Source organism: Armigeres subalbatus, chromosome 1 (assembly GCF_024139115.2).
Source record: "Armigeres subalbatus isolate Guangzhou_Male chromosome 1, GZ_Asu_2, whole genome shotgun sequence".
Lineage (NCBI taxonomy): Eukaryota > Metazoa > Arthropoda > Insecta > Diptera > Culicidae > Armigeres > Armigeres subalbatus.
In genome coordinates, this window is record NC_085139.1 from 190,503,308 (window position 1) to 190,528,518 (window position 25,211).

Consider the following 25,211-nt stretch of genomic DNA (forward strand, 5'->3'; position numbering starts at 1 on the left):
GTGGTACAAGCACGTGGCTGTCTTTCTCGTCAATGACTGGATGACGGTAATTTGAACCTTAAACCAACCATCAAAAAACAACAATGAAGCAACGAGCAACTGTCATCTTTTTATTCCACGCTTGCTGCGATGCAGGAAAGCTAGAATAAAAAGATGACAGTTCTTCGTTGCTTCTTTGTTGCGATTGGTGCTTACGAAAATGAGCGATGAAAATTATTTGGATTCTGGACAGTTTCCCCTTAAACTCACTGAAAATATTTTCGAAATTTTCTTCCTTATTTCGAAACGGACAATCAATCGAAGTAACATGAGAATATATTAAACTATGGTTGTTAGTATATAGTATTATGTGCATGTAATTGATTGGTAATGTGTGTGCTTCGTGTGTGGATTCTGCGATTGGGATCTATCGCATGGTCTACCAACGGGCCTGATCCTACCTACCAGGTCTGCGTAAATTAGCTTTGAAAATTTTCATTTCTCCTGCTTCTCGGAACTGGATCCTTCCCATTTCCTCGGACTCGGGGCAAGGACATTTAATTTGCATATCCTATACGCTCACGCGGTTTGTGTTATCATAATATAATACTGGCAACTCATCGACCTGTTTTATGCCTTGTATTTGTGTGTGTTCGTCTATTTTTTGCTGTTCGCTTCGGCTCCTGCTGTTGGCTGAAGTTGCTACTGAAACGAGAGGACACACAATTGTGGGTGGATAGACACCTGGGTGGATGATGATTTGGAAAGCATGAAAGGTGCTGACGATATATTTAGCAGGGGAAGTGGGGGATGATAATGGTGAACACTTTGTTACTCATATTGTTCTCACTGGTTATTTCAACATTATTTTTCCGTTTTTCTATAGGATTCTCTGCTTCCACGCGCTGCTGTTCTCGTCTTGCATTTCTAAACTCACTCACTCGAGTCCGCGCATTCGGTTTGCTTTGGAATTATTTATGGAAAGTGTTTTTCTGTTTATTATCCCTATTATGGTTCATTTACAGCTATTTTCACTGAAAACGATTCCCTCTCTTCATGGAAAGAATAGTTCTAGGATGTGAATGGGTTTGCGTTTGCTATACTGAATGTTTACTCTGTCCTGTTAAATTCGTCTCGATGGTGATGATGTTGATAATACGTTAAATTTTCCGTTTTAGCAGCGGTTATTCGGTTGTTTGCTGTTCTGGTTTTTGTTGCGATCTGGAAGATCTAGTAGTTGATTTGGCTTTTGTCAATGTAGGGATTCAATCTCTGCCGGCATTAAATCCCGTTTAGCTACTATCAGTGTTTATATTCGGGATAGCGACCTGTATTCTCCATTATATGATTTCCGTCTGGTCCTTGGCCTTGCATAATGGGTCCACGTCTCGACGGCGGTACCACGCTTCCAGAGCTCTCGGTCTCGGTGGAGGGTGGTGAAGGATAGTAGTCTCTGCTGTTCACCAGCTGATGACTCAAACTGGTGATATTGTGACAACTGCCCATTGCTGGTACTCCATTGACGTTGCTGGTGGTGGTGATGGTGGTGGAATTGTTGTCGTGAAGCAACTGCTGTTGCTGATGCGATGGATGTTGTTGAATATGGCCGTGCATGGTACTGGCTGATGATGGACCTTGCGCGTGGGACGAATCCGATCCTTGCTCCATTACCACCACGGAAACCACGTCCTCACTCGCCCATCGGGCTAACTGTTGTTGAGCTTGAAATAAGTCATCACTAAAACAGTGATAGGCAGCAGGGCAATTTCGTAGTTTATACCAAAACAAACAAAGAAAGAAACAAATGGTTGAAAAAACTTTCTTTTGGTCTTTCAGGTCAACTAACCAAATCAAGAGTAATCAATGGGGAAGGGATCGGACGCGGGAACTGAGCCGCGTGAGCGGCCAGTCTTCTCGCTTCTCAGACGGGAGTGAGACAGGTGCTCGGCATGGGTGCGTTGCGAGTGGTTTTGTGAGAGTCGGGTGCTCCAGTGTTTTTAAAACATTCCAAAAAAGAACATAGAAAACTCATAAAGACCAGAAGAAATTCTACTTAAAGAAAATCATACAAGCATTTCAAACACTACGGGCAATTACGGATGGGGTGATTGCGGTGGCGGTTAACAAACTGTGGCTTTGTACAGGTGCGCATCGGGTCAGGATTCTACCTAGATCCTCCGTAGGAATTGTTCTGGATGCCTTAGATGCAATATGGTTTATTTATGATGTATGATGTTTTGTACATTCTTTGTTTAGTAAATAATTATTCTGAATTACTCAACATATTTGCACTTTGTGAAATTTGATTGCAACTGCTCTTAACAATCTTACTAAGTGATGTACAATTATTCAAAAATCATCCTATTTCAAAACTTAAACTATAATATTGAGAATAATACGGGTCATTTTTTATACAACTGGAATGTTTGAACAACAAATGTATTCAAAATACGAAAAATAAATTCTCTGACAACCTTTTTAACTATGTTTTTATCCAATTTCCCAATACCAAGGACGTATTATTACCCGCGATAATGAAAAATAGTTTTGATATTCCAAACATGTAAATTATACAATTCGATCATAAATTCAATTAGAAATTTGAAAAGAGAAATGCGGTTTTCTGTGAAATATATTTGTAAAATATTTTGTATGTTGTATGCCGAATTCTACTTAACATTATACTCTCTCTTTAGAGATGAGCCAGCCTACGGCGACAAGAATCTCAAATTAAAATAATAATAATAATATGAACAAAACGATAATAATTGTCTCTCTCAAACAAGAGGGTTATATTAAAATATCATTGCAAGAAAATTACTCATGGTAGAGTTTCTTACAACTGAAAACGGATATTTTCCAAATATTCGGTGGACCAGGTGAAATATATGATGGGAATCAAACCAATGCTACCAAAACACGTAAAGGTGCATAGATTATTAACGCCGTTAACTGCACAACTACCGTAAACAAAGGGGAAGAAGGCGAGACTTGACCCCCTCTATTTTCCCTTAAACCAAGGTAGTTTTGTTCTAGTGTACTTTTTAGCACGAATCTAAACGGGCTTGGTAGTCGTATGGCTACTGCTTCTGCCTCATATGCAGGAGCTCGTGGGTTCAATCCCAGGCTCGTTCCATTCTCATACTTTGTATCTTTCTCTATATTTCTCATGTCATAGCAATCGCTAGAACTGGAAATGGGCTTCTACACCATTTCCGTTTCTCTATCCTAAACCTTCAAATTGACTATTCTAGCAATAACTGCTAGCAGCAGTTATTAGAACGAAAAAAAAAGTTCGTTTCCTACATTCAATTGGAAGTTGCATCAATTGCTTTCCCCTATCTATATCACATGGCAACTCGTTAACCAAGAAGAACCTTTGCCCCTCAAACCAAACCCAAAAAATCCAATAAATTCCGCATGAACTCGTGGCAAGTGCAGAGGTATATTTCAGTTGGTGAGTGATCGCATCATCATTTTCTCCCCTTCCCTACATTGACTTGCATTCTGACGTAGCAGGCGCCAGTATGACCTAACAAAAGTCCCAAGCAAACAGCTGTTGGTTCTCTGTGCAAGAACAGCTGATCTTGTCATAATGGAATTGCAACTATGGGCAATCCTCTAGACAAATGCTCATTTATGTAGTGATTCATTTGTTTGATTAGCAACCTTACTAATGTTACAGGACAGTATTTTTTTGACCCTCTTAGAGATCTTTCGCTACATGTTAAAAAAAATCATAGTTAAAAGCCATGAATAGGGTTAGAGCTGTGTTTTCGACAGGACTCATATTCAGGACCACCTAGCAAAATTTGGCATTGATATCACAAAACAAGTAAATCAGGGAACATTCAAATTTTATCCTTAAAAGAAACTATCCACAAGGTATGTTCCACATTTGTTTCTTATATAATATAGCATTTGTTGCTACTAATTTTAAAATATGTTCATGCATTTTCTGATTAGTGCCGAATTAGACCAAAACCATGGCGACATTGTAAAATTAAAGTTAACTTTCAAAAACTGTAGTATTGTAGGTGTTTCTGTGCTTAGATTTGAAACATGTGAATTCTGTTGTTGACTTATTAATACCTACTGTTTCGTATCACAAGAAAAAAATGCAAGTTTAAAAATAGTATTCACAAGAAAAAATTTCAAGTTTAAATATAGTAGTAACCAGTTATGGGAAAACTCGCTCACACACGATTGCAAAATGAATGCTACACAACCCAACAGCGAATCAACAAACGATTCATACCTACTGAGATATCGAGAGATGAGAAAGAACCGATGTATAGTGAGTGCAGCAGAAAACGAATCTATACCATTTCGTCGAATGACATTTGGTCGAAAGACATTACATCGAATGGACGTTTGGTCGAAGGGACATTTAATCGAAAATGATTTTTTAATCCATTAGAGACGCATGACATTTGGTCGAAAGGACACTACGTCGAATGGACATTTAGTCGGAATAAGATTTTAAAATGAAGAATCTGCGTACATTTGGTCGAATGACGTTTGTTCAAAAGCGGATTTTCGAATTAAAGTTTTTAGTACATTTAGTCTAATGATGTTCCGTCGAATGCCTATTTAAAAATAGAACTTTAGTCAATAACAATTAAAAAATGAATGATTTATATAAACAATATTGTCCAAAGAATGATGGGTTCATAAAAAGAATAAATAATACGAAAACGATGAATATTCCGAGAATACTCCTGACTGGATATAGACTTTGATGAATCCCTCTAACCGACTACGATGAATCAACAAACTTAGTTTTTATTTCTGCAGCTCGGCAAAAATCCAGCAAAATAAAAAACTGATATTTCATGGCGTTTGTTAGCTGATTTTCGGATTCTCAGCAATTTTTACAGAAATCTCGGCAAAAAACATGTTTGCTGGGGCACGGCTGTGCGAATCTCGGTAAAAGTTAAACATTTTGCTGAGATCCCGGTAAAAAATTGTATTCCACCTGGTGAAAAGAAATTCAGTCTAATGATGCTTCTACGAATTACGTTTGGAATTTTATTCTGAACTAATTATTGTATAAATATTAAGTGAAAGAAAGAATTTCAATGAAAAGAATAAGAAAACCATTTCCATTCGATTAAACGTCCTTTCGACGAAATGTCATTTGACCAAATGTCATTAGACTAAATGTTCCAAAGCCGACTACGATGAAGTATTGACAAAATAACATTGCTATCATTGGTTTTTGGCCATGTGCAGAAAAATAGATCAGAGGATATTTCACCATCAGTATCTAAGATACTGAAGTTTCTGTTAGCTGGGTTAGTTAGATGAAAAATCCTCATTGGCATCCGTACTCGTTTCTACAGCTGTTGATTATACTACCGCACGTCCACTGAATTCCTCTAATCAGTTTATCAATGTATCTTGTAAACTATTTTTTCAAATTTAACCAAAAATCTGTTGGCGAATTATCCATTACCTATTACCGACTAAACACATTCAACATTCGACTAAATGTCCTTTGGACTAAATGTCCTTTCGACTTCATGTCCTTTCGACTAAATGTCCAATTGACTAAATTTCCATTCGACTAAATGTCCCTTCGACCAAATGTACTTTCGACTAAATGTCACTCGACTAAACGTCATTCGACGAAATGTCATTCGACGAACTGTCCCAAAGCCGCAGAAAACACTAAGTTGGACTCAGAAGATTGATTCAATTTAGACTCAATGATTCGTTTTGCGGCCTGAATCTTTCTGCCGAATCCTCACTCACCACTCATTTGCGATTTCGTTTGCATTTGGTTCGTTTGCGAACCGAATGTAAACAAATACTCGGCTATGCATTATTTGCTATCTGCGGGAAAGATTCGGTGATGAATGTTGTCTGTTTATTTTTGGCTTGATTCGTTACTAACTGACGGACTAACTGCCAAACGGCAGACAATCGAAATTAAAAAAATGGAAGGGCTCATGTACAGTTGCCTAATTTACGATTGTGTGTAAAGGTGAGTGAAAGAACAGCACTAAATGATCCGATTTTTCCCATACCTGGTAGTAACCCCGTATTTGATCCAAAGAGAGTGAAAGCCAAAATCTCAAACGTCGCCACCATAGCTGAATCAATTAAGATAATAATCGAGGTGAATCCCCAACGAATCCACAACATTATGCGTGAATATATTTACATGAGTGGCTTTCTGCAAACGTGACCTTTAAGTGGTCTTGTTGTGTAGCGGACACACGCCTATCTAAAGAGGAGGTTGAGGGTTCGACTCCCTCCAGGACACATGGATTCTTTTTCGCAAATTTCATATCAATTTCCCCATTTTGAAACATGTGCTGTACATATGCCCGCTGGGCTTTTGGCATAGATAAGGCGATTTACGATTTAAAATGTTCAAAGAATCCGGCTCCGTGGTGTAATTACGATTTGGCTAAGGTGCCTAGGATGTGGTGGGGTTCGACAGTGGGCTCTGCTGAACTTCTATAAAAAAAACTGCATGTGTCCGCAAGCAGGCCCTACCAAAGCGACCGTGTGCCGCTCAAAGCGCACTAGCCTAGTCCTGGTGTTGGGTGGAAATTTAAACAATTATGACCCGACTGATCGAGCGTCTGTTCACCAAGGAGGTGCGGCTCCAACAGCGTCTGTTCTGGCATTCCCCGGAATCTATACCTAAGATGGCAGCCCCATCCCGGTGGATAGGTGGATGGATCAACAACCTACTTGTCCCGAAGTATCAATTTGTTCGAGAATTCGATAATGAAAGAATTCGGAATGATTTTACGGCAACGACTCTTAGCGCGAAACAACGGACACGAATATGAACATGTAACGTTTCAGCCCTAGCCCAGCAGGGTAAATTGGCACAACTTGCCAATGAAGCACGCCCCATGAAGCTTGAGATCCTGGGACTGAGTTAAGTCCGTTGGCCAAACTTTGGAGAACACAGAAAGCCGTCGGGACAAGTTCTGCTATACTCTGGCTAGCGAGGTGCGCACTCCCCGGCATCGCAGAGTTGGCTTTCCAGGCATAATCTGCGCTTTATAAGTGGGAACCTATAAGTGAAAGGATAATCGTTGCCAGGTTTAGAACACACGGGTCCGAAACCTTCCTTTTATCCAATGTTATGCGCCAACCGATGCTGCCGATCTGCAAGACAAAGAGAACATCTACAGCCAACTCAATGCCGTCGTAGATAGAATTCCGAAGGGTGATATCAGGATATCAACTCGAACCAGGAGCGCATTATGGGACGCCATGGTCTCGGAGAAATGAGCGTAAACGGAGAGCTGTTCGCAGTATTCTGTGGTAATAATGACATGGTCTTTGGGGGATCGCTCTTCCCTCATCGACCGGTTCACAAGGACACGTAGGTCTACCGTGACGGGTTTACATAAAATCGAATCCACCACATCTGCATAAGCCGAAAATGGAAACGGAGCATTCTTGATACGTACGGAATAAACGAAGTGCCGATAGCTGATCATCACCTCCTCATCAGCGAAATACGCCTGCGCATTGCGCTGATTCGTCGGCAGGAGGGAAGAGTTGGACGACGGTTCAACACACGACTACTGTAAGATGCCACGATGAAACGGTCCTTCGTTGAAGAACTGGAGACGCGAGCTGCAGATATACCGGAAGGTGACTGCGTGGAAGACCAGTGGACCGCCATCAAGAATGACTTCATCGCCACCAGCGAGAATAATCTGGGCGAACTGCGCACCCAGAGGAAACAATGGATCACCGATAAGACCTGGAGGAAGATAGAGGAGCGAAGAGAAGCCAAAGCCGCGATTAGAGCGATCAAAAACCAGAGGATGCAAAGTCTTAGTCCATCAACGATACTTGGTTCTGAAGAGGGAAGTAAAACGCTCATGTCGACGGGACATGAGCCTGGATCTCTTGCCGACGAAAGAGAGAGAGAGCCGCAGCAACCGGGGACATTCGCCTCCTCTACGATATCTCACGACGCTCAAGTGGGGTGGAGATGAATGCAACGATGCCTGTGAAAGACGCGAATGGTTAGCTATTGACCGACCCAACTGACCAGCTGAAACGCTGGTTCGTGCACTTCGAACAACTTTTTCAAGTGTCAGCCAGGCCACGGATCCGACGTATAACACGCGTCAATACCGAAGCTCCATCACTGCTAGAGATTCAAACAGCCATCCAAAGCATCGAATAAAGCCCCAGAGGTCGATCGCATATCAGGCGAGATGCTAACCCCATGACATCCCCTCAACTACTGCGTCGACTGAATACAAGGTATCTTAGTGAAGGTGCCCAAAAGGGTGACCTGACTGTATGCGATAACTGACGAGGTATTATGTTGCTATGTACCGTTCTCAAAGTTCTATGCAAAGTTATCCTAGCCCGGATTCAGGAGAAGATCGATGCGACTCTCCAGCAAGCAAGAAGCAGCAAGAACTCCAAGATTCTCTTTACTTGGTAGTCATTGACTACGAAAAAGTTTTCGACCGTCTCAATCACGAGAATATGTGGTGCGCCCTGAGACGCAAAGGGGAGGAACATGTATTTGATCACCGTTACTGTTCTTCATCGCAATCGACGAGATTCTGGAAGGTGTGATTGAGAGTGAAGCAAATTGCGGCTATGGCCGATAACCAAGCAGCACCTAAACTACTTCGAAGTGGCTGATGACGTTGCACTCCTCGATCAACGGCGCGCACTCGAATATGCAGAGTAAGCTCAACGATCTCGCCTAGCGCTCCTCTTTGGCAGGTTTAGTCATCAATGGAAGTAAACACGGCGACTTCTTCCAATTTTTTAGTAGCCGCGCAATCAGTGGAGAATGTTGAAAGCTTCCAATATCTTGGTAGCCAAATGGCGTCAGATGGCGCACGGATCAAGAAAGCAAAGGCTGCCTTAGCGAGTTTAAGAAATATCTGGAAAACAGGCAGATAAGTAAACGCACCAAAATCCGGAATTCTCAACTCTAACATGAAATCTGTGTTGTAATATGCTAGCGAAACATGGTGTGTATCAGTGGAGAACACTCAAGGGATGCAGGTGTTTATCAACAGATGCCTGCGGTACATAATTCGTGCCGAGTGACCTCACAACTGGATCTGAAACAACGAGTTCCATCGTCGTTGCACTAGAGGCCGATAGCAAAAGAAGTTTGAGAATGGAAGTGGGGCTGGGTCGGTTACAGTTTACATAGGGCGGAAGCGAAATCTGTAAACAGACCATTAGGCAAACCACGTCGAAGCCTCAATAAAGAAATGAAAAAAGTCGACCGAAATCTAACCTGGTTAAAGCGATAGCTGGACATCGCTCAGGATGGAGATCTTTCAAAACGGCCCTTTACACCAACGGAGGTGTACAGTACCCATAAGTAAGTAAGTTTCTCATTCGTTGTGAGGTACTTAACGCATTGGTAATTGAATACTTCGGAAACCTGCTTCCCACAGTTCCGATGTAGTTTTTGATACACCATGGAACAGGAGATTCATGAAATATCCGATTCCCATCGGGGGTCTTCAGTAGCCTTATGAGCAAAGGCGTAGGATTGCCTATTGCGAAACAGATTGAAAGCGAGTTATGCATTCAACTGACATCACAATCCGTATGAAATCGTCTTCACAAGAAAGGTTTCAAGGGCAGAGTAGCACCTAGGAAGCTATAAATATAAAAAAAAGATTTAATGAGCGCAGAACCGCATTTCATGGACCCGTAATGACAGGAATTAAGTGATTCGATCGGACGGGACGAAAGTAATGCTATTTGGGTCTGTTGGTATAACAAGGAAATGGCGGCGAGACGATGAAAGTTTGAAAAAGGACTGTTTGTGGCCTACAGTCAAGCATGGCAGTGGTGAGTTACTTTACCAATATTGATTTTTCAACCAACTGAGCATGAATTGGATTTTTTTTCTGCGGGTAGAGTCATGGTGTGGGAATTTATGGCTGTATTCGGCGTTGGGAAACTTGTGTTCATCGTTGGAATCATGACCAATGATGTTTATTTGGCAATTTTGAAGCGAAAACTACCAGCGTCTGCACAAAAGCTAAAGTTGGGGCCCAGGTATTCGTTTTAAAAAGATGGAGATCTGAACCATACCTCAATGCTGGTTTCGCAGTGGCTCAAGGAAAAGCTTACCAATGTTATGGAGTGGTCAGCACAATCTTCCGACCTTAATCTTTGGTAAACTTTGATAATTGAGGTCAAGGAGCACAAACCAACAAGCATCCAGCAATTGCGGCTGGTAATCTCATCTGAATTTGACAAAATCATCCAGGAAACATCTGCTGCGTTTGTTGACTCGATGCCACGACGATGTTGAGCAGTGAGCTTAATGAACACTAAGCTGCGAGGCAGCAATGTTTTTGTAATATTGGGGAAAAACCTGCAATAGGGATGTTGGTCAATGCTTGAAAAAGGAATGCTGTCCAAATAGATTTGCTTACTCGTTTACTAACTTACAACAGAAAGAACCAAGAAAAGGAAAATCACTAATTCCAATAGAAGGGCCATCATTTCTCTTTTACATTTGCGTAAATAAATATCCTTAAAAATTAACGCATATACATATTGAATATGTAAATAAATAATATATACGTTACTATCTTCGTATGTCTTTCAACTTTGTATGCTATTTAAAACAACAGACATAATTAAAGTAAAGCAGATATCAGTTTTTTGTCTCTTTTTTTGCCTTCGTTGAAGTGTCTTGATGTATTAGTTATCTGAATATTTCGTATCCTACCTATGTATCCAAATTCTAAATAGTCCTGAGTGAAGATTACAACATAAAATGGACTGATTTAAAGGGTATTCCATACTGTAGATACAAAAAGGCTTATCGTAGCGGATCTTCTGGATAGTGACCTAACTAAACGTGATGGGAATCATAAGAGTTTTCGTACCGGAAACACTAAATCAGATAATCATCGTGTTCTCCTTAAGGATAGCTTGAACGGGTGACAAAGTCTACGATGGTGTCTTCAACAGTGTGTTATTTACATAAAAGATCCGAAAGTTCTACGCAAGAGCTCGTTTGTATGGGGGGGCATGGTTTGTCTACGTTCCAAACTGGGTACTACAATTGTAGAGAGAAGATCATATCAAACTTTCCGGAGGGATAACGTTAATGTTTTGCGTTAACTTACTAGCCGTCGGATGAACCCGTCCCGTCCAGTTCGCGAATGTCCAAGGATCTAGTGTTGACGAATTCTCGTCGTCGACGGCTGGGGACACCGCCGGTGCCGCCGCCGCCGCCACCGCTGATGATGCTTCCGCTGCCTCCGCCGCCGCCACCGCTGCTGCCACCGCCATCGCAATCACGCTTTTTATGGCGATATTTACACAGTTCGGATGATAGTGATGAAGCATGGGAACTAAAATGCAATGGTCCGGAAAAAGCTGGATTGTTTTACACATGTGTGCATTTGGGTTTGATGTTGTTTGATTGGTTTCTCAGAGTAAGGGAGTGGAGATTTGTTTGAATAAAAAGCGTACACTATGGCGAAGGTAAGATTAATATTGGTTAAGGTTAGTGCAGGATGAGAAGGTTGCTATCGTGGTACATGTGTATGCATAATACGAAGCGGTTTGCAGGCAGCCACTATCACCATTTTACGCTAGGTGCTGTTGTTTTGGTCTTGTTTTGGCTTTGATTGTTTTAGGTTAGAGACACATACCTTTCGCTATCGTTGGTATCGCGCTGGTCGCTCAGGGCGTTTCTATCGTGTGGGTGCGGATGCACCGGGTGGGGATCGGCACTTTCGTAGATTCCTTCTTCATCCTGATGCAGATGCGTATGGGACGAATGATGCGACGAATGGCCTGCATGTGACGAGTGGCCGTGGGCATGGCCGTGGTGTGTGTGATGGCTAAAGGAGTGAGGTGAATGGGGTTGGTGGGCGGGATGACGGCTGGTAGAATGTCGGTAACGTCCGGTACCGCTACTTCCAGGTCCTCCTCCACCGCCACCTCCATAAGAAAACCGGGATTCGTCATCCGATCGCGGTGGACGACAGCGACTACTGTAGGGCGGCAGTATCGTGGCAGTTTTCTGTGATTGAGCTAGTTGTTGGTTTGAGCTGGAATCATTAAAGAAGAAGTTAGTGTATGGAGAGATTTGTTTATAGGAAGCCAATATATCAGTTACCCATGCGATGATTCACTACAAGGCGCTGAACTATCTACTCTATAGTGACGATCGATTTCTGTTTCAGAAACTCGAGTGTCTTCGGAGCCATTAGGACTCATATGTCGTGATGAGTGTTGCTCCAGCTGTCGTATTAGGTCTTCTAGATTTCGGATACGTAACGGCCCAACAGAGGGCGTGTCGTCTTCGTCTTGGGTGTGCTGCTGCTGTCGATGATGCTGTATCAGCGTAGAGGTGGCTGTCGTGTCGCTCAGCAGTGGATGAGGCACGCAGACGTTCTCTTTGGAGCCGGTGCGGGAACTGCTGCCTCGTTGGTACTCGCGCTCCGTCGGGTAGACGCTCGGCGCGTTCTGCATCTGCATGTTGGTTACACAATCCGTGAGGGTTTTCCGCAGGAGCTCCTCACTGAAGCTACCGGATGGTGTGTTGGCACTACTTCGTGGTACCTGGGCTGCCGACCGGCGCAATGCTTCGAGGATATCCTCGTGGTAACCGTTGACAAACTTCATGCCATCCGGTACGGGGCCCACGACTGCTGCGCCCGCCTGGCCACCTGATGGAGGAATAGTGGAGTCTTGCTGAGCTATCAATTCGAGATTATCGGACTGTGTATCGTCGGGCCATTTTTCTTTATTGCTATCGACCAACACTAGACCGAATCCGTGTTTTTTGAGTATGCCCTTTTCTGGAAGTTTCGAGGTATTGTTGGGGGGTAGATCGATGAACGATACTGTCTCTTCTTCGCCTTTTTTTGGATTTTGTGTATGTGAGCGTGTGGTTCACAACGCACACAGGCGGTTGGTTTATTCGAAGGGAGAACCGACCAAAAACGGGAAAAAGAAGAGAGAAAAAACCAAATTTCGGTTCGAGTTTCAGTTGTTCAACCGGACAAGCAAAATTTGTTGTTTTGGTTATAGAAATGCTAGCAATTGTTCTTAACATTACACGTTTTGCTGGTGGAGGTGGTGGTGGTTAAAATTAGTCAAAAGGGAACGAGATTAAATAATTTGAGCTTGATAATCCGGGGCTCTATGTAGTGGAGTTGGGTAGTGGTGCCGGGATACAAATTGAGTTCTTGTTCCAATAGTAAGTGTAGCGGAGGAGTTATTTACAAAGCTTTGCGCCTCTTTTTGAGATTTTCTTCAGCTTCGATGCAGTAATCTATCATCTACCTACACCCCCTAGAGTGTGGTTTTCTGTGAGATTCCGATGGATTGCGTTCGGGGATGGTTCGTTCTATAGAGCATCGCGAAAGCCTATTTTCAATTATATTCGATAAGATTGCACTGGGTTTGATTTATTCATATTATTTTTTATTACTTGGAAAAACTAATATCAACATAATTTTGCTATCTAGCTATTTGGCTATCAAAGGAAAACCTATCTTACGTACTGCTCCGGACAAATTTATAACTGATATAAAATTGAAGGCTCGGGTATCAAGTTGTAGAGTCAATGTGGGTAAGCCCTAGCCTAGTGGTGGCTTGAGCTGGATGGCTCAACGATTGGCGCTCAAGAGCATGGGAATTTGTTTACTCGGAGTACGCTAGATCCACCGCCGGGAACTAGTTGAGTAGATCGCGGCGTGCGAACGCACTGCCTTCTGGTCGTCGGGCACCATTTAACCATAATCGTTGGATCGACCTCGACACTCAACCGGTCACCCGTCGTCGGTTGCGGGGGAACTTCCTGTCGAAGTAGTATTGCTCCAGCGCTGGGGGCTATCCGAGTAGCTGCGATTGAGGCGGGATATGAATGGCTCGACGGGGTAGAGGATTCCAAAAGGAGCGGACAGAAAAACAAAGGGCTTAAGAAATTGTTCACACAGGGGAATTAAACGGCTTAAAGGAAATAACGCTAGTCAGAACAGAGAAGGCACAAAGTTCACCAACTTGAGAAAGGTGATAACGAAATCTCTCAATTTCATCGGGAGCACATGCAATAATGTGCCAATAATGTGCTGAATCACCTCGAATTCGGCATCGTAGCGCTGCAGGAGGTGTGTTGGAAGGTAACCATATCGTCTACCAGAACTGCGGGCTAGGAACAGCTTTCATAGTAAGGAGATGCGTTATTGGGTGGTGACCGATCAATGAGAGAATGTGCAGGTCGAGGATAAAAGACCGGTTACTCAGCTTTTGCTTAAGCAACGTTCACAGTCCACAATTGATGATGATAAGGATGCATCATATGAGATTTGAACACTCAGGTTAGCCAGGAGGAAATGTTTAGACCGACTATTACGGGCAGTTTGGCGCCCACTGGCTGACAAACAAAAGAATAGTAGATTTCGTCACATTCTAGAATATGACCAATCGCAGCACCTACTGCCACCATCCTTTACTATCTGGTGATGGTTAAACTGCACCCAGAACTATCCGTCGTCGACGATCATTAAGGCGACTATTTTAGTAGGATTCGACGGCAGCACAATAGCAATGAATAGTCCTTCATATTCATTAGAAGTAGGAGCAGCATGTGTGGCGGCGAACCTCTTCGTGAGGAGGGGCTTGATGAGGTCTCCACCCATAGTGTGGAGAGTGGAATAGCGGAGGTTTGCACACGCACCCACTCAGGATGCGGATCGATGTTCACGAGCGCTCGGAACAACCTCATTAGATCGTTTTAGTGCTCTGACAGGCTATTCGAGTCGCAAGACAAGAACAATAAGCGTTCATCGTGCGGTTGACTGGAAACGAAAAGGCCGGCAAAGGTGTACAGACCGAGGCCTTCTTCTTCCTTGGAGCGGCAACAAGGAACGGACTGCGCCAAACCTGAAACGTCTCAGGCAGCAGTCCGCGGATGAGTTGCTGGTGATGTGAATCGCAAAGTCTAACAACGCTTGATTGTAAAGGCCAAACATAGCTTGGACGGTGCGGAGCGCGGTGCAGTGGAGTTCGAGAGACTTCAATCCAAGCCAGCCTTTTCCACAGCGGACCGAAAATTCCTGGCAGCTGGTCGATTGAGCGAAGCGTAAGTCGAACGTATCCTGTCCTGCAAAGAAACTAAAGGAAAATGACGAGGCCTCGTTGAGTGAAACCGACAATGAAAGGTACTGAAGTCGATGCGAAGGTCGAAAGACTTTCGGGGACGAGGACGTGCGAAACGTCAGACGCACCAAGGCCGGGGAACTGACCTCAGTGCTGAAACGCGACGCACAATCGAGTGGACTTATAAATAGCTGGCTCAGTAGATTTTGGATAACGGCGTTGAGGTGAGGTCGTTGGGTGTTGAAGTAACCCTCCAGTGCAAGTCACTGGAAGAGGATGCAGGCGACATCAGCTAGGCCGTCAGTTCGCAGTGTTGTGCAGAAGTCTAGCAGACTTCTCTATACCTAAGAGGTGCACCCTTTGGCATGCTAGCAGCGTGCTTCAGGTTACCGGTTGTGGACCAGTCGAGAATCGACGTCTCCTTCCTGGTCGACCCGTACAACGTCCCTGCCGATAAGGGAAACTGGGTAGCGAATGGATCTAGGATGGTGGCTATTTGCGCAACGTGCCGGTACCCGGTCCAAGAAGTTGTACGGTCATTCGCTGAGGGTGTAGCGATAGCTAAGATCAATGGTGTGTTCTACCACGGTGACCAATAGCAGATGATCGACAGGTTATTGTCCGACCCAGGGCTTGTAGAGGATCTTGGAAAGCTATTTCCTGAACTGAGTACTACTATACGAGACAGATATCGGTTAGATAAGCGTTCCCATTACCACAGAAATTCCGCAAGGATCCATCCTGGGCCCAGTACTATGGAACTTTATGTATGACGAGGCTGTGAGACTCAAGCTTCCTCTCGGTGTTAAGATCGTCGACTTTGCCGATGGTGTAATGCTGAAGGTTTACGGGGAGTAAATTTGTAAGGGTGAACTGACCGCGGCTTACGCGATCATTACTGTGGCAGACTGGATGAGCGCTAAAGGTCTTGAGCTTGCTCATCATAAGACGGAGGTGGTTGACGTTAACAACCCTCAGTCGGCACAACATGCGATGATTCATGTTGGTGACTACGCGATAATATCAAAGCCTGAACCTTTAGATCCTTGGGGTCGTAATAGACGACAAGCTGACCTTGGCAGCCATGTCGAAATGCCTACTTTAGTTGCTTTTGCGGCACTATTAAATAGTTGAATATGATGTTCAATAGCTCCAGTAGACGTAGGCTACTGACTGGCATGGCTGTATCTATCCTCAGATACGGTGGCCCCTCCTGGGGAAGTGCGCTCAGTTTAAACTGTTACTTGTAATAGCTAGAGAGCACGTACCGTTTGATGTGTCTCAGGATGATATATGCCTGCCACATGGTATCACGGAATGCATCCTGGTCAATCGGGAAGATAAGGAGTGCTTCGAAATGCGTCTTACCAGAGGAGCCCGCAAGGCCCAGAGCTCGGTTGCCAGATAGCAGCGGGATTGGGATAACTCCTTGAAAGGTAGGTGAACCCACCAGCGGCTATCAATCATTTCTAGTTGGATGGGCAGACCCTATGGGGAAGATCACTTCTATCTGACACACTTCCTGTCAGGCCATGGCTGCTTATAGGTTCGGACATACGGAATCACCTGTCCGCCCTGACTACCCAGACTTAGACGAAACCACAGAGTACATACTGTTTGAATGTCCTTGCTTCGTCGTTGAAAGGAGAGCGGTGCTAGACGTTTGTTGTCAGGTCACATCCCCGGATAACCTTATCCAGAGGATGTGCGGTGGGCTGCGAAATGGTGAGTTGACGTCTGGGAAGGAGCGATCTACACAGCTCTGGTCCTCACAAGTTCCAATCTCACGCTTTCACGGGTCTTCCGATGACAATCGACCGCCAGCTAAGGGTTTTGTACTTAACTTATAGTGAAGGCTGGGCACTGTTGTGCTTCTGACATCAGCTAGAGTGAGGGGGTGCGACCAAGGGGACCATCGTCCCTAACCCCTAATCCCAAGGCCCTAAGCGACCCGTGCCGAGGGGATGCATGGCCAGGGGGAATAATGAGCTAGGCCTTTAGCGGAGCCTGTGGGGTACCTGGGCACCCTCCACAGTAATTGTCCCTTACCGCGTCATGCTGGGCTCTGGCGCGGTGGACCTCCTTTCCCGAGCAACTCGTGGGACCAAAATGGAAAACCAAGTCAATTCTTCAATTAGTGGTAGTAGTGTTGGCGACAACCCCTTCGCAAGAGGTGGGTTGTTCAGGTCTCCGCCTAGGAGGTCAGAGGCAATAGTCGGCAGCTCGGTGCGCAGCGTCAGCGTGGGTCACTTAACCTTCTCCCCGGCTACGCCGGTAGTGGTTATGGACGGCCCATGGCTTGTGAGGGCGATGAACCGCAAACGCGATGGGCTTTCAGCCTTCGATGTGGCGACGGAACAGCTGAACGCCATCATCGACTTTGCGTCATCGAAGCATAATATCAGTAAGGACCTCAAGGGGTGCTTGCTGAAACTTTGAAAGTCCATGTTGAACGCCAAGCTGGAGAGGGCGGTCGGGACGGCCAAGTGCAAACCAGTGAAATCCGTGGAGTCGAGATCTACCCAGACTGAGGCCCAAGGATTCGCGGACTCGGGCAAGGTCGAATCGACCGAGGGCGTGACCGAGGGGATGAGCTCCGTGGGGGCCGCTCCAAAACGCGAAGGGTTACTACCACAAACAAGGGTAGTGGGGCTGGGAAGCTGAACCCCTGCCAGGCACCTCCAAAACCGGGGGAGGAAGGACCTGGAAAGGTTCGTCCACCCAGGAAAGACGGTAGTAAGGGGTTAGTTCAGGCTGAGAGCTTTCAGCCGCACCAGACCAGGGAAATAGAGGGGGATGACGCCTCCTGGATTTTGGTCAACAACAAGAGGAAACCGAAGACGTCAAGGGCCGAAAAGAAGGCCCAGGCGAATGAGGGTAGCAAGAAGTCTAGGGTAGGCGCCAATCGCTCTAAGGGCGATGCCCTAGTCATCAAGACGGACGAAGTTAAGGTCACTCCTGACAGAATCCAGGTTTCAAAGTGCTCGCGTTTTCGGGGGCACACCACTCGATGCGGGCAGCAGGGACTATGTCCAAGGGCTTGACGATCCCTCCCCAGGCCATCTGCGAGTTGTGGGGCTTGCCTAGGATGTAGTGGGGTTTGACAGTGGGCCCTGTTAAACCTCTATAAAAAGCTGCATGTATCCGCAAGTAGGCCCCACCAAAGCGACCGTGTGCCGCTCAAAGCGCACAAGCCCAAGTCCTGGTGTTAGGTGGGACGCTAAACAGCCCTGACACGACGGCCCTCCGACGAGACAGGAGGTTTGCGCAGGCCCAATAAGCCGCCTAGAAAACCAATCATTACGAACAATATAAGAGATAATGCGACTCGATATAATCGGCAAAGACCTAGGCGACGAATACAGGATCACGATTGGAAGCTTGGAACATGGAATTGCAAGTCGCTAGGTTTCGCAGGTTGCGACAGGATGATCTACGATGAATTACATCCCCGCAACTTCGACGTCGTGGCGCTGCAGGAGATTTGCTGGACAGGACAGAAAGTGTGGAAAAGCGGGCATCGAGCGGCTACCTTCTACCAAAGCTGTGGCACCACCAACGAGCTGGGAACCGGCTTCATAGTGCTGGGTAAGATGCGCCAACGCGTGATTGGGTGGCAGCCAATCAACGCAAGGATGTGCAAGCTGAGGATTAAAGGCCGTTTCTTCAACTATAGCATCATCAACGTGCACTGCCCACACGAAGGGAGACCCGACGACGAGAAAGAAGCGTTCTACGCACAGCTGGAGCAGACATACGATGGATGCCCACTGCGGGACGTTAAAATCGTCATCGGTGACATAAACGCACAGGTAGGAAGGGAGGAAATGTATAGACCGGTCATCGGACCGGATAGTCTGCACACCGTATCGAATGACAACGGCCAACGATGCATAAACTTCGCAGCCTCCCGCGGAATGGTAGTCCGAAGCACCTTCTTTCCCCGCAAAAATATCCACAAGGCCACATGGAGATCACCTAACCAAGAAACGGAAAACCAAATCGATCACGTTCTAATCGACGGTAAATTCTTCTCCGACATCACGAATGTCCGCACTTACCGCAGTGCGAATATTGAATCCGACCACTACCTCGTTGCAGTATGCCTGCGCTCAAAACTCTCGACGGTGTACAACACGCGTCGAAGTCGGACGCCGCGGCTTAACATTGGGCGGCTACAAGACGGTAGACTAGCCCAAGAATACGCGCAGCAGCTGGAAGTGGCACTTCCAACGGAAGAGCAGCTAGGCGCAGCGTCTCTTGAAGATGGCTGGAGAGATATTCGATCCGCCATTGGTAGCACCGCAACCGCTGCACTAGGCACGGTGCCCCCGGATCAGAGAAACGACTGGTATGACGGCGAATGTGAGCAGTTAGTGGAAGAGAAGAATGCAGCATGGGCGAGATTGCTGCAACATCGCACGAGGGCGAACGAGGCACGATATAAACAGGCGCGGAACAGACAAAACTCGATTTTCCGGAGGAAAAAGCGCCAGCAGGAAGATCGAGACCGTGAAGAAACGGAGCAACTGTACCGCGCTAATAGCACACGAAAGTTCTATGAGAAGTTAAACCGTTCACGTAAGGGCCACGTGCCACAGCCTGATAAGGTAAGGACATAAACGGGAACCTTCTTACGAACGAGCGTGAGGTGATCCAAAGGTGGCGGCAGCACTACGAAGAACACCTGAATGGCGATGTGGCAGACGAAGATGGCGGTATGGTGATGGACCTGGGAGAACGCGCGCAGGACATAATTCTACCGGCTCCGGATCTCCAGGAAATCCAGGAGGAGATTGGCCGGCTGAAGAACAACAAAGCCCTGGGGTTGACCAACTACCAGGAGAGCTATTTAAACACGGTGGTGAGGCACTGGCTAGAGCGCTGCACTGGGTCATTACCAAGATTTGGGAGGAGGAAGTTTTGCCGCAGGAGTGGATGGAAGGTGTCGTGTGTCCCATCTACAAAAAGGGCGATAAGCTGGATTGTAGCAACTACCGCGCAATCACATTGCTGAACGCCGCCTACAAGGTACTCTCCCAAATTTTATGCCGTCGACTAGCACCAACTGCAAGGGAGTTCGTGGGGCAGTACCAGGCGGGTTTTATGGGCGAACGCTCCACCACGGACCAGGTGCTCGCCATTCGCCAAGTACTGCAGAAATGCCGCGAATACAACGTGCCCACACATCATCTATTCATCGACTTCAAAGCCGCATATGATACAATCGATCGGGACCAGCTATGGCAGCTAATGCACGAACACGGTTTTCCAAATAAACTGACACGGTTGATCAAAGCGACGATGGATCGGGTGATGTGCGTAGTTCGAGTTTCAGGGGCATTCTCGAGTCCCTTCGAAACCCGCAGAGGGTTACGGCAAGGTGATGGTCTTTCGTGTTTGCTATTCAACATCGCTTTGGAAGGGGTAATACGAAGAGCAGGGATTAACACGAGTGGTACAATTTTCAATAAGTCCGTCCAGCTATTTGGTTTCGCCGACGACATAGATATTATGGCACGTAGCTTTGAGAAGATGGAGGAAGCCTACATCAGACTGAAGAGGGAAGCTAAGCGGATCGGACTAGTCATCAACACGTCGAAGACGAAGTACATGATAGGCAGAGGTTCAAGAGAAGACAATGTGAGCTACCCACCGCGAGTTTGCATCGGTGGTGACGAAATCGAGGTGGTAGAAGAATTTGTGTACTTGGGCTCACTGGTGACTGCCGAAAATGACACCAGCAGAGAAATTCGGAGACGCATAGTGGCTGGAAATCGTACGTACTTTGACTCCGCAAGACGCTCCGATCGAATAGAGTTCGCCGCCGTACCAAACTGACAATCTACAAAACGCTAATTAGACCGGTAGTCCTTTACGGACACGAGACCTGGACGATGCTCGTGGAGGACCAACGCGCACTTGGAGTTTTCGAAAGGAAAGTGCTGCGTACCATCTATGGTGGGGTGCAGATGGCGGACGGTACGTGGAGGAGGCGAATGAACCACGAATTGCATCAGCTGTTGGGAGAACCATCCATCGTTCACACCGCGAAAATCGGACGACTGCGATGGGCCGGGCACGTAGCCAGAATGTCGGACAGTAACCCGGTGAAAATGGTTCTCGACAACGATCCGACGGGCACAAGAAGGCGAGGTGCGCAGCGGGCAAGGTGGATCGATCAGGTGGAAGATGACTTGCGGACCCTCCGTAGACTGCGTGGTTGGCGACGTGTAGCCATGGACCGAGCCGAATGGAGAAGACTCTTATATACCGCACAGGCCACTTCGGCCTTAGTCTGAATAAATAATAATAACCACTCGATACGGAGGCGTCGGACAACTGTCATTTTTATTTCTTCACGCATGCTGCGACACAGCAAAGCTAAATCAACAAAAATGATAATTGTGCACCGCCTCCGTATCGAGTGGTGTACCCCCGAAAACGCGAGCACTTTGAAACTTAGATTCCGTCAGGAGTGACTTTAAGTACTCAGACGTCTTGAAGGCGATGAGGAGTGACATCAAGCTCGGTAAACTCGGCGCCGACGTACGTCGAATAAGACGTACCCGGACGGGCGAGATGATCCTCGAGCTGAAGCGAGGCGTCTTGCAAAGGGCGCCGCCTTCCAGAAGTTGGCGGAGGAAGTCCTAGGCGAGACGGTCAAGGTGAGGGTACTCACGACGGAGTTGAATCTAAGGGTTAAAGACCTGGACGAGATTACCGAAGTCGAAGAGTTCGTCACGGCACTGCGGCGACAGTGTGAAGTGTAGACGCCCACCGCAGCCGTTCGGCTACGGAAAGGTCCGGCAGGGACGCAGGTAGCATTGTTTCGGCTATCTACAGCGGACGCCTCCAAGGTAGTCAAGTTAGGGAGCATCAAGGTGGGATGGTCGGTCCCTAGCAGGAGCGACGACCTCGATAACAGAATTTGGTATGATTTAGCCTTGCATAAGAGGTAAAATAGCAAAAAATAATACCAAAAACTTATTTGCAGAATACTTGAGGCATACCATGCTTAAGTATTTCAATACCAAAAGAATAATAATTGGCTATGCATTTGGTATTGAAAATCAATTTAATAACCGAGTTTGTTATGACTTAAGTATTCTGCATATTAGTTTTTGGTATTATTCCTTTGGTATTTTACCTCTTATGCAGGGCTAGTTCATAACAGAGTATGGTATCAATAACAGAATTAAGTATTATTGATCCAATTTCTCCTGCTCGGGGTATGCCCTGTGGGCATATACGAGCAACCCGAAGCTTGCTTCAAGTGCCTGGAACTGGGGCACAAGCAATGGGACTTCAAAGGCCCTGACAGAAGCAAGCTCTGCCGACACTGCGATTTGGAGGGACATAAGGCACAATGCTGCACGAACCGTCCCAATTGTTTGATTTGTTCCAGCAAAGCTTCGAATAGCAAGCACCCCATGGGGGTTCGAAGTGCCCGGCGTTTAAACGTGCTGCAAAATCACAGTTCAGGTAAGATGGACACATAGGTTGACACCGGAGATAGGCACGTTGGTCAAGAGAGTCCATGGGGAAATCACTTTCCATCTGACCCAGGTCCTTACAGGCCATGGATGCTTCAGACAGTATCTACACCGGTTCGGGCACTCGGCCTCGCCCGAGTGCCCGGTGTGCGCAGGTTTAGAGGAAACGGCGGAACACGTGTTGTTCGTGTGCCCACGTTTTCGCACAATGCGTGGCCACATGCTTGCCACATGAGGTCTGGACACTACCCCGGAGAACCTAGTTCGGAGGATGTGTAAAGATGAAGTTGGCTGGAACGCCGTTTTATCGGCTATCGTCCAAATCGTCTCGGAGCTACACAGAAGGTGGCGCGTGGACTCGATGAATGGCTAGTTCAGGCGCAAATAAGAGGTGGTCCAAGGGTTCGGAGTCGGCTTCATGGGTCATACCGGTGCCCTGTGGTCGAACTCGATCCTTTTATCGAACAAGTGGCCGCGCGAAGAACAACATGGTATCGTCGCCTTCGCGGCATCAGTTAACCGGGCGGGTTCTGAGCCCGAGGACGGAAAGGGGTCCTCGTCAAGGCTGGGGCAGGCATAGGCACCGCGTCGGCAAGTCCCTCTATGTATTGGCGAATAGGCCCTATCGCAGAGAGGTCAATTTGGGGTGCACGCGGCATAATCATTCTTAATACCAGCCGTGCTGAGAAAGCAGGTGCGAAGTTGACCCTTCCCACCTTCCGAGGACATAGGGCGTGGTAAGGCCACCTGGAAAGCCGGCAACGCGCTGGCACGATACCATGCCCAAGTAACATTTTGAGTTTTATAACGCCCTTGAAGACCATAATTTACTCTTCAAGATTGTTATAAAACCAGCATAAAACCAAAATGTTACTAGGGTGGTGTTCTTCTAAAAAAGCGAGTCACGATGTTCGGTGCTGCAAGGACACGCAGCTAACCTCGAGGGTGCGTTGTGCACTGGCCCCCCTTTGAAGCATTACTTTCTGGTTGTACCGAAGGGACTATGGGCTTGGCGGCAATAAAAACGGTTTAGCGGGTCGGGGATGTAGTCTTGCCTCCCTCGTTTGCTGTTGGAGGTGGTACCTACCCCGCATTTCCTGGACAACCCAGGAAGACTGTTGAGCAGATTCCCCCTCCATTGCTTAGGAAGAAAAAAAAGAGGATGTGCGGTGGAGAAATAAAATAAAGTTTCGGCTGCAACCATTCAGCATCTAGCATCTAGCGTGCCGAGCAGCAGTTGGCAAGCATTAACTAACTAGTGATTGGTTAGTAAGAGCGGAAAGGAAGAGATGCCGGAAGGTGGTGTCAGGGAGCTTGAAAGGTTACTGCCAGGGTTGGTTTAACGGGTCGGTGTTCCAACCCCGTTCACCTATTATAGGTGTCTGTGCGAATTCCCGTCCTATTGTAAAAAGTTAAGGCAGCCAATAATGACGCAGTAAAGAACAACGTCGAGTATGGAAGTCGACGGAATGATTGGTTAGATGAAGAATGGATTCTGGATTCTGCACGATAAGGACGCAGCATGGGGCGATTGCGTGGAAGGCTATAGGCGGAAACGGAGACGGCAAACTCGTCTCTTTCAGGAGAAGAAACGCTGTCTGGAAGAAGGAGAATGCAATGAGATGGAGCAGCTGTTCCGTTCTCAAGAAACACTAGAAGCTGCCAGAGATTCGTTTCGCAAGCTGAGATGTCTTGATGGACGAACGTGCAGGGATTGATAGAAGGAGGAAGCACTTCGAGGAACATTTAAATGGCAATGTGGGCCATGGCAACAGAGGAGACGACTCATTAGTTCAACGGACGATGGAAACCAACCAACCTAGCTTCCTAAGGATGCCATACAACAGCTCAAGAACAATAAAGCAGCTGGTAAGGATGGAATCGTAGCTGAACACGTCAAAATTATGGACGAGAATAGCTTTCGCGAAAAGCTTACAGGACTGAGGAAAACAACGACGGATTGTGTGAAGCTCTCCGCCGGACACTACGTCAAGGTGATGAACTTCCGTGCCTGTTGTTCAATATTGCGCTAGAAGGTGTCGTGCAGAGAGCCGGTTGAAACTGCCGGGCACGATTTTCAACCGATCCAGTCAAACATTTGAAAAAGTTGCAGATCTATACACCCGCTTGAAACTTGAGGCAACTAAAATAGGACTAGTGGTGAACATTGCGATGACAAAGTGCTAGTGGGCGGAACCGGGAGAAATAGGTCCTACCTGGGAACAAGTGTTACGATAGAAGAAGATACTTTCACGGTAGTCGAGAGATTCGTCTAATCGAACAGCTTTCATGTTTTGTTGAAGGTCTTCAGAGGTAATCAAAAATAAAACGGAACAAGGGAGGATATTCAATTGGCTGAAATCGTAAATCCAATTGGGTCATTAAGGTGAGGCTCCTTGAGTTACGTGGCAATTTTTGTTTTCGCTATTAAATTATTAGACTTGTTTTGATTAGCTTACACCTATTGAAATGTCAATGAGCTTCCTAAAGAAAGCAGCTTGAAGTTCAACGCAAATATATTTTATATTACAGGAGTTGGGCTCATCAAATACATGACAAAGTTGTACAATTACACACTAGTAATCAAACCTTCGATACCAATACTTATATTACCATCAACATATC

The 25,211-nt window shown here is 46.3% G+C and overlaps 1 protein-coding gene across 1 annotated transcript in view; it reads right to left on the bottom strand.

Annotated features, from left to right (window-relative positions):
• Positions 1 to 8: 8 nt before the first annotated feature.
• The window catches only part of LOC134206849 (uncharacterized), a 724,314-nt gene continuing 699,111 nt past the window's right edge, over positions 9 to 25,211 (bottom strand). The window contains exons 20-22 of the mRNA XM_062682581.1: positions 12,101 to 12,845; positions 11,631 to 12,032; positions 9 to 1,717 (exon numbers count right to left, since the gene is read on the bottom strand). Coding sequence (XP_062538565.1) covers positions 1,282 to 1,717; positions 11,631 to 12,032; positions 12,101 to 12,845 — 1,583 coding nt within the window. The 3' untranslated portion in view covers positions 9 to 1,281. The remainder of the gene's footprint in view (positions 1,718 to 11,630; positions 12,033 to 12,100; positions 12,846 to 25,211) is intronic.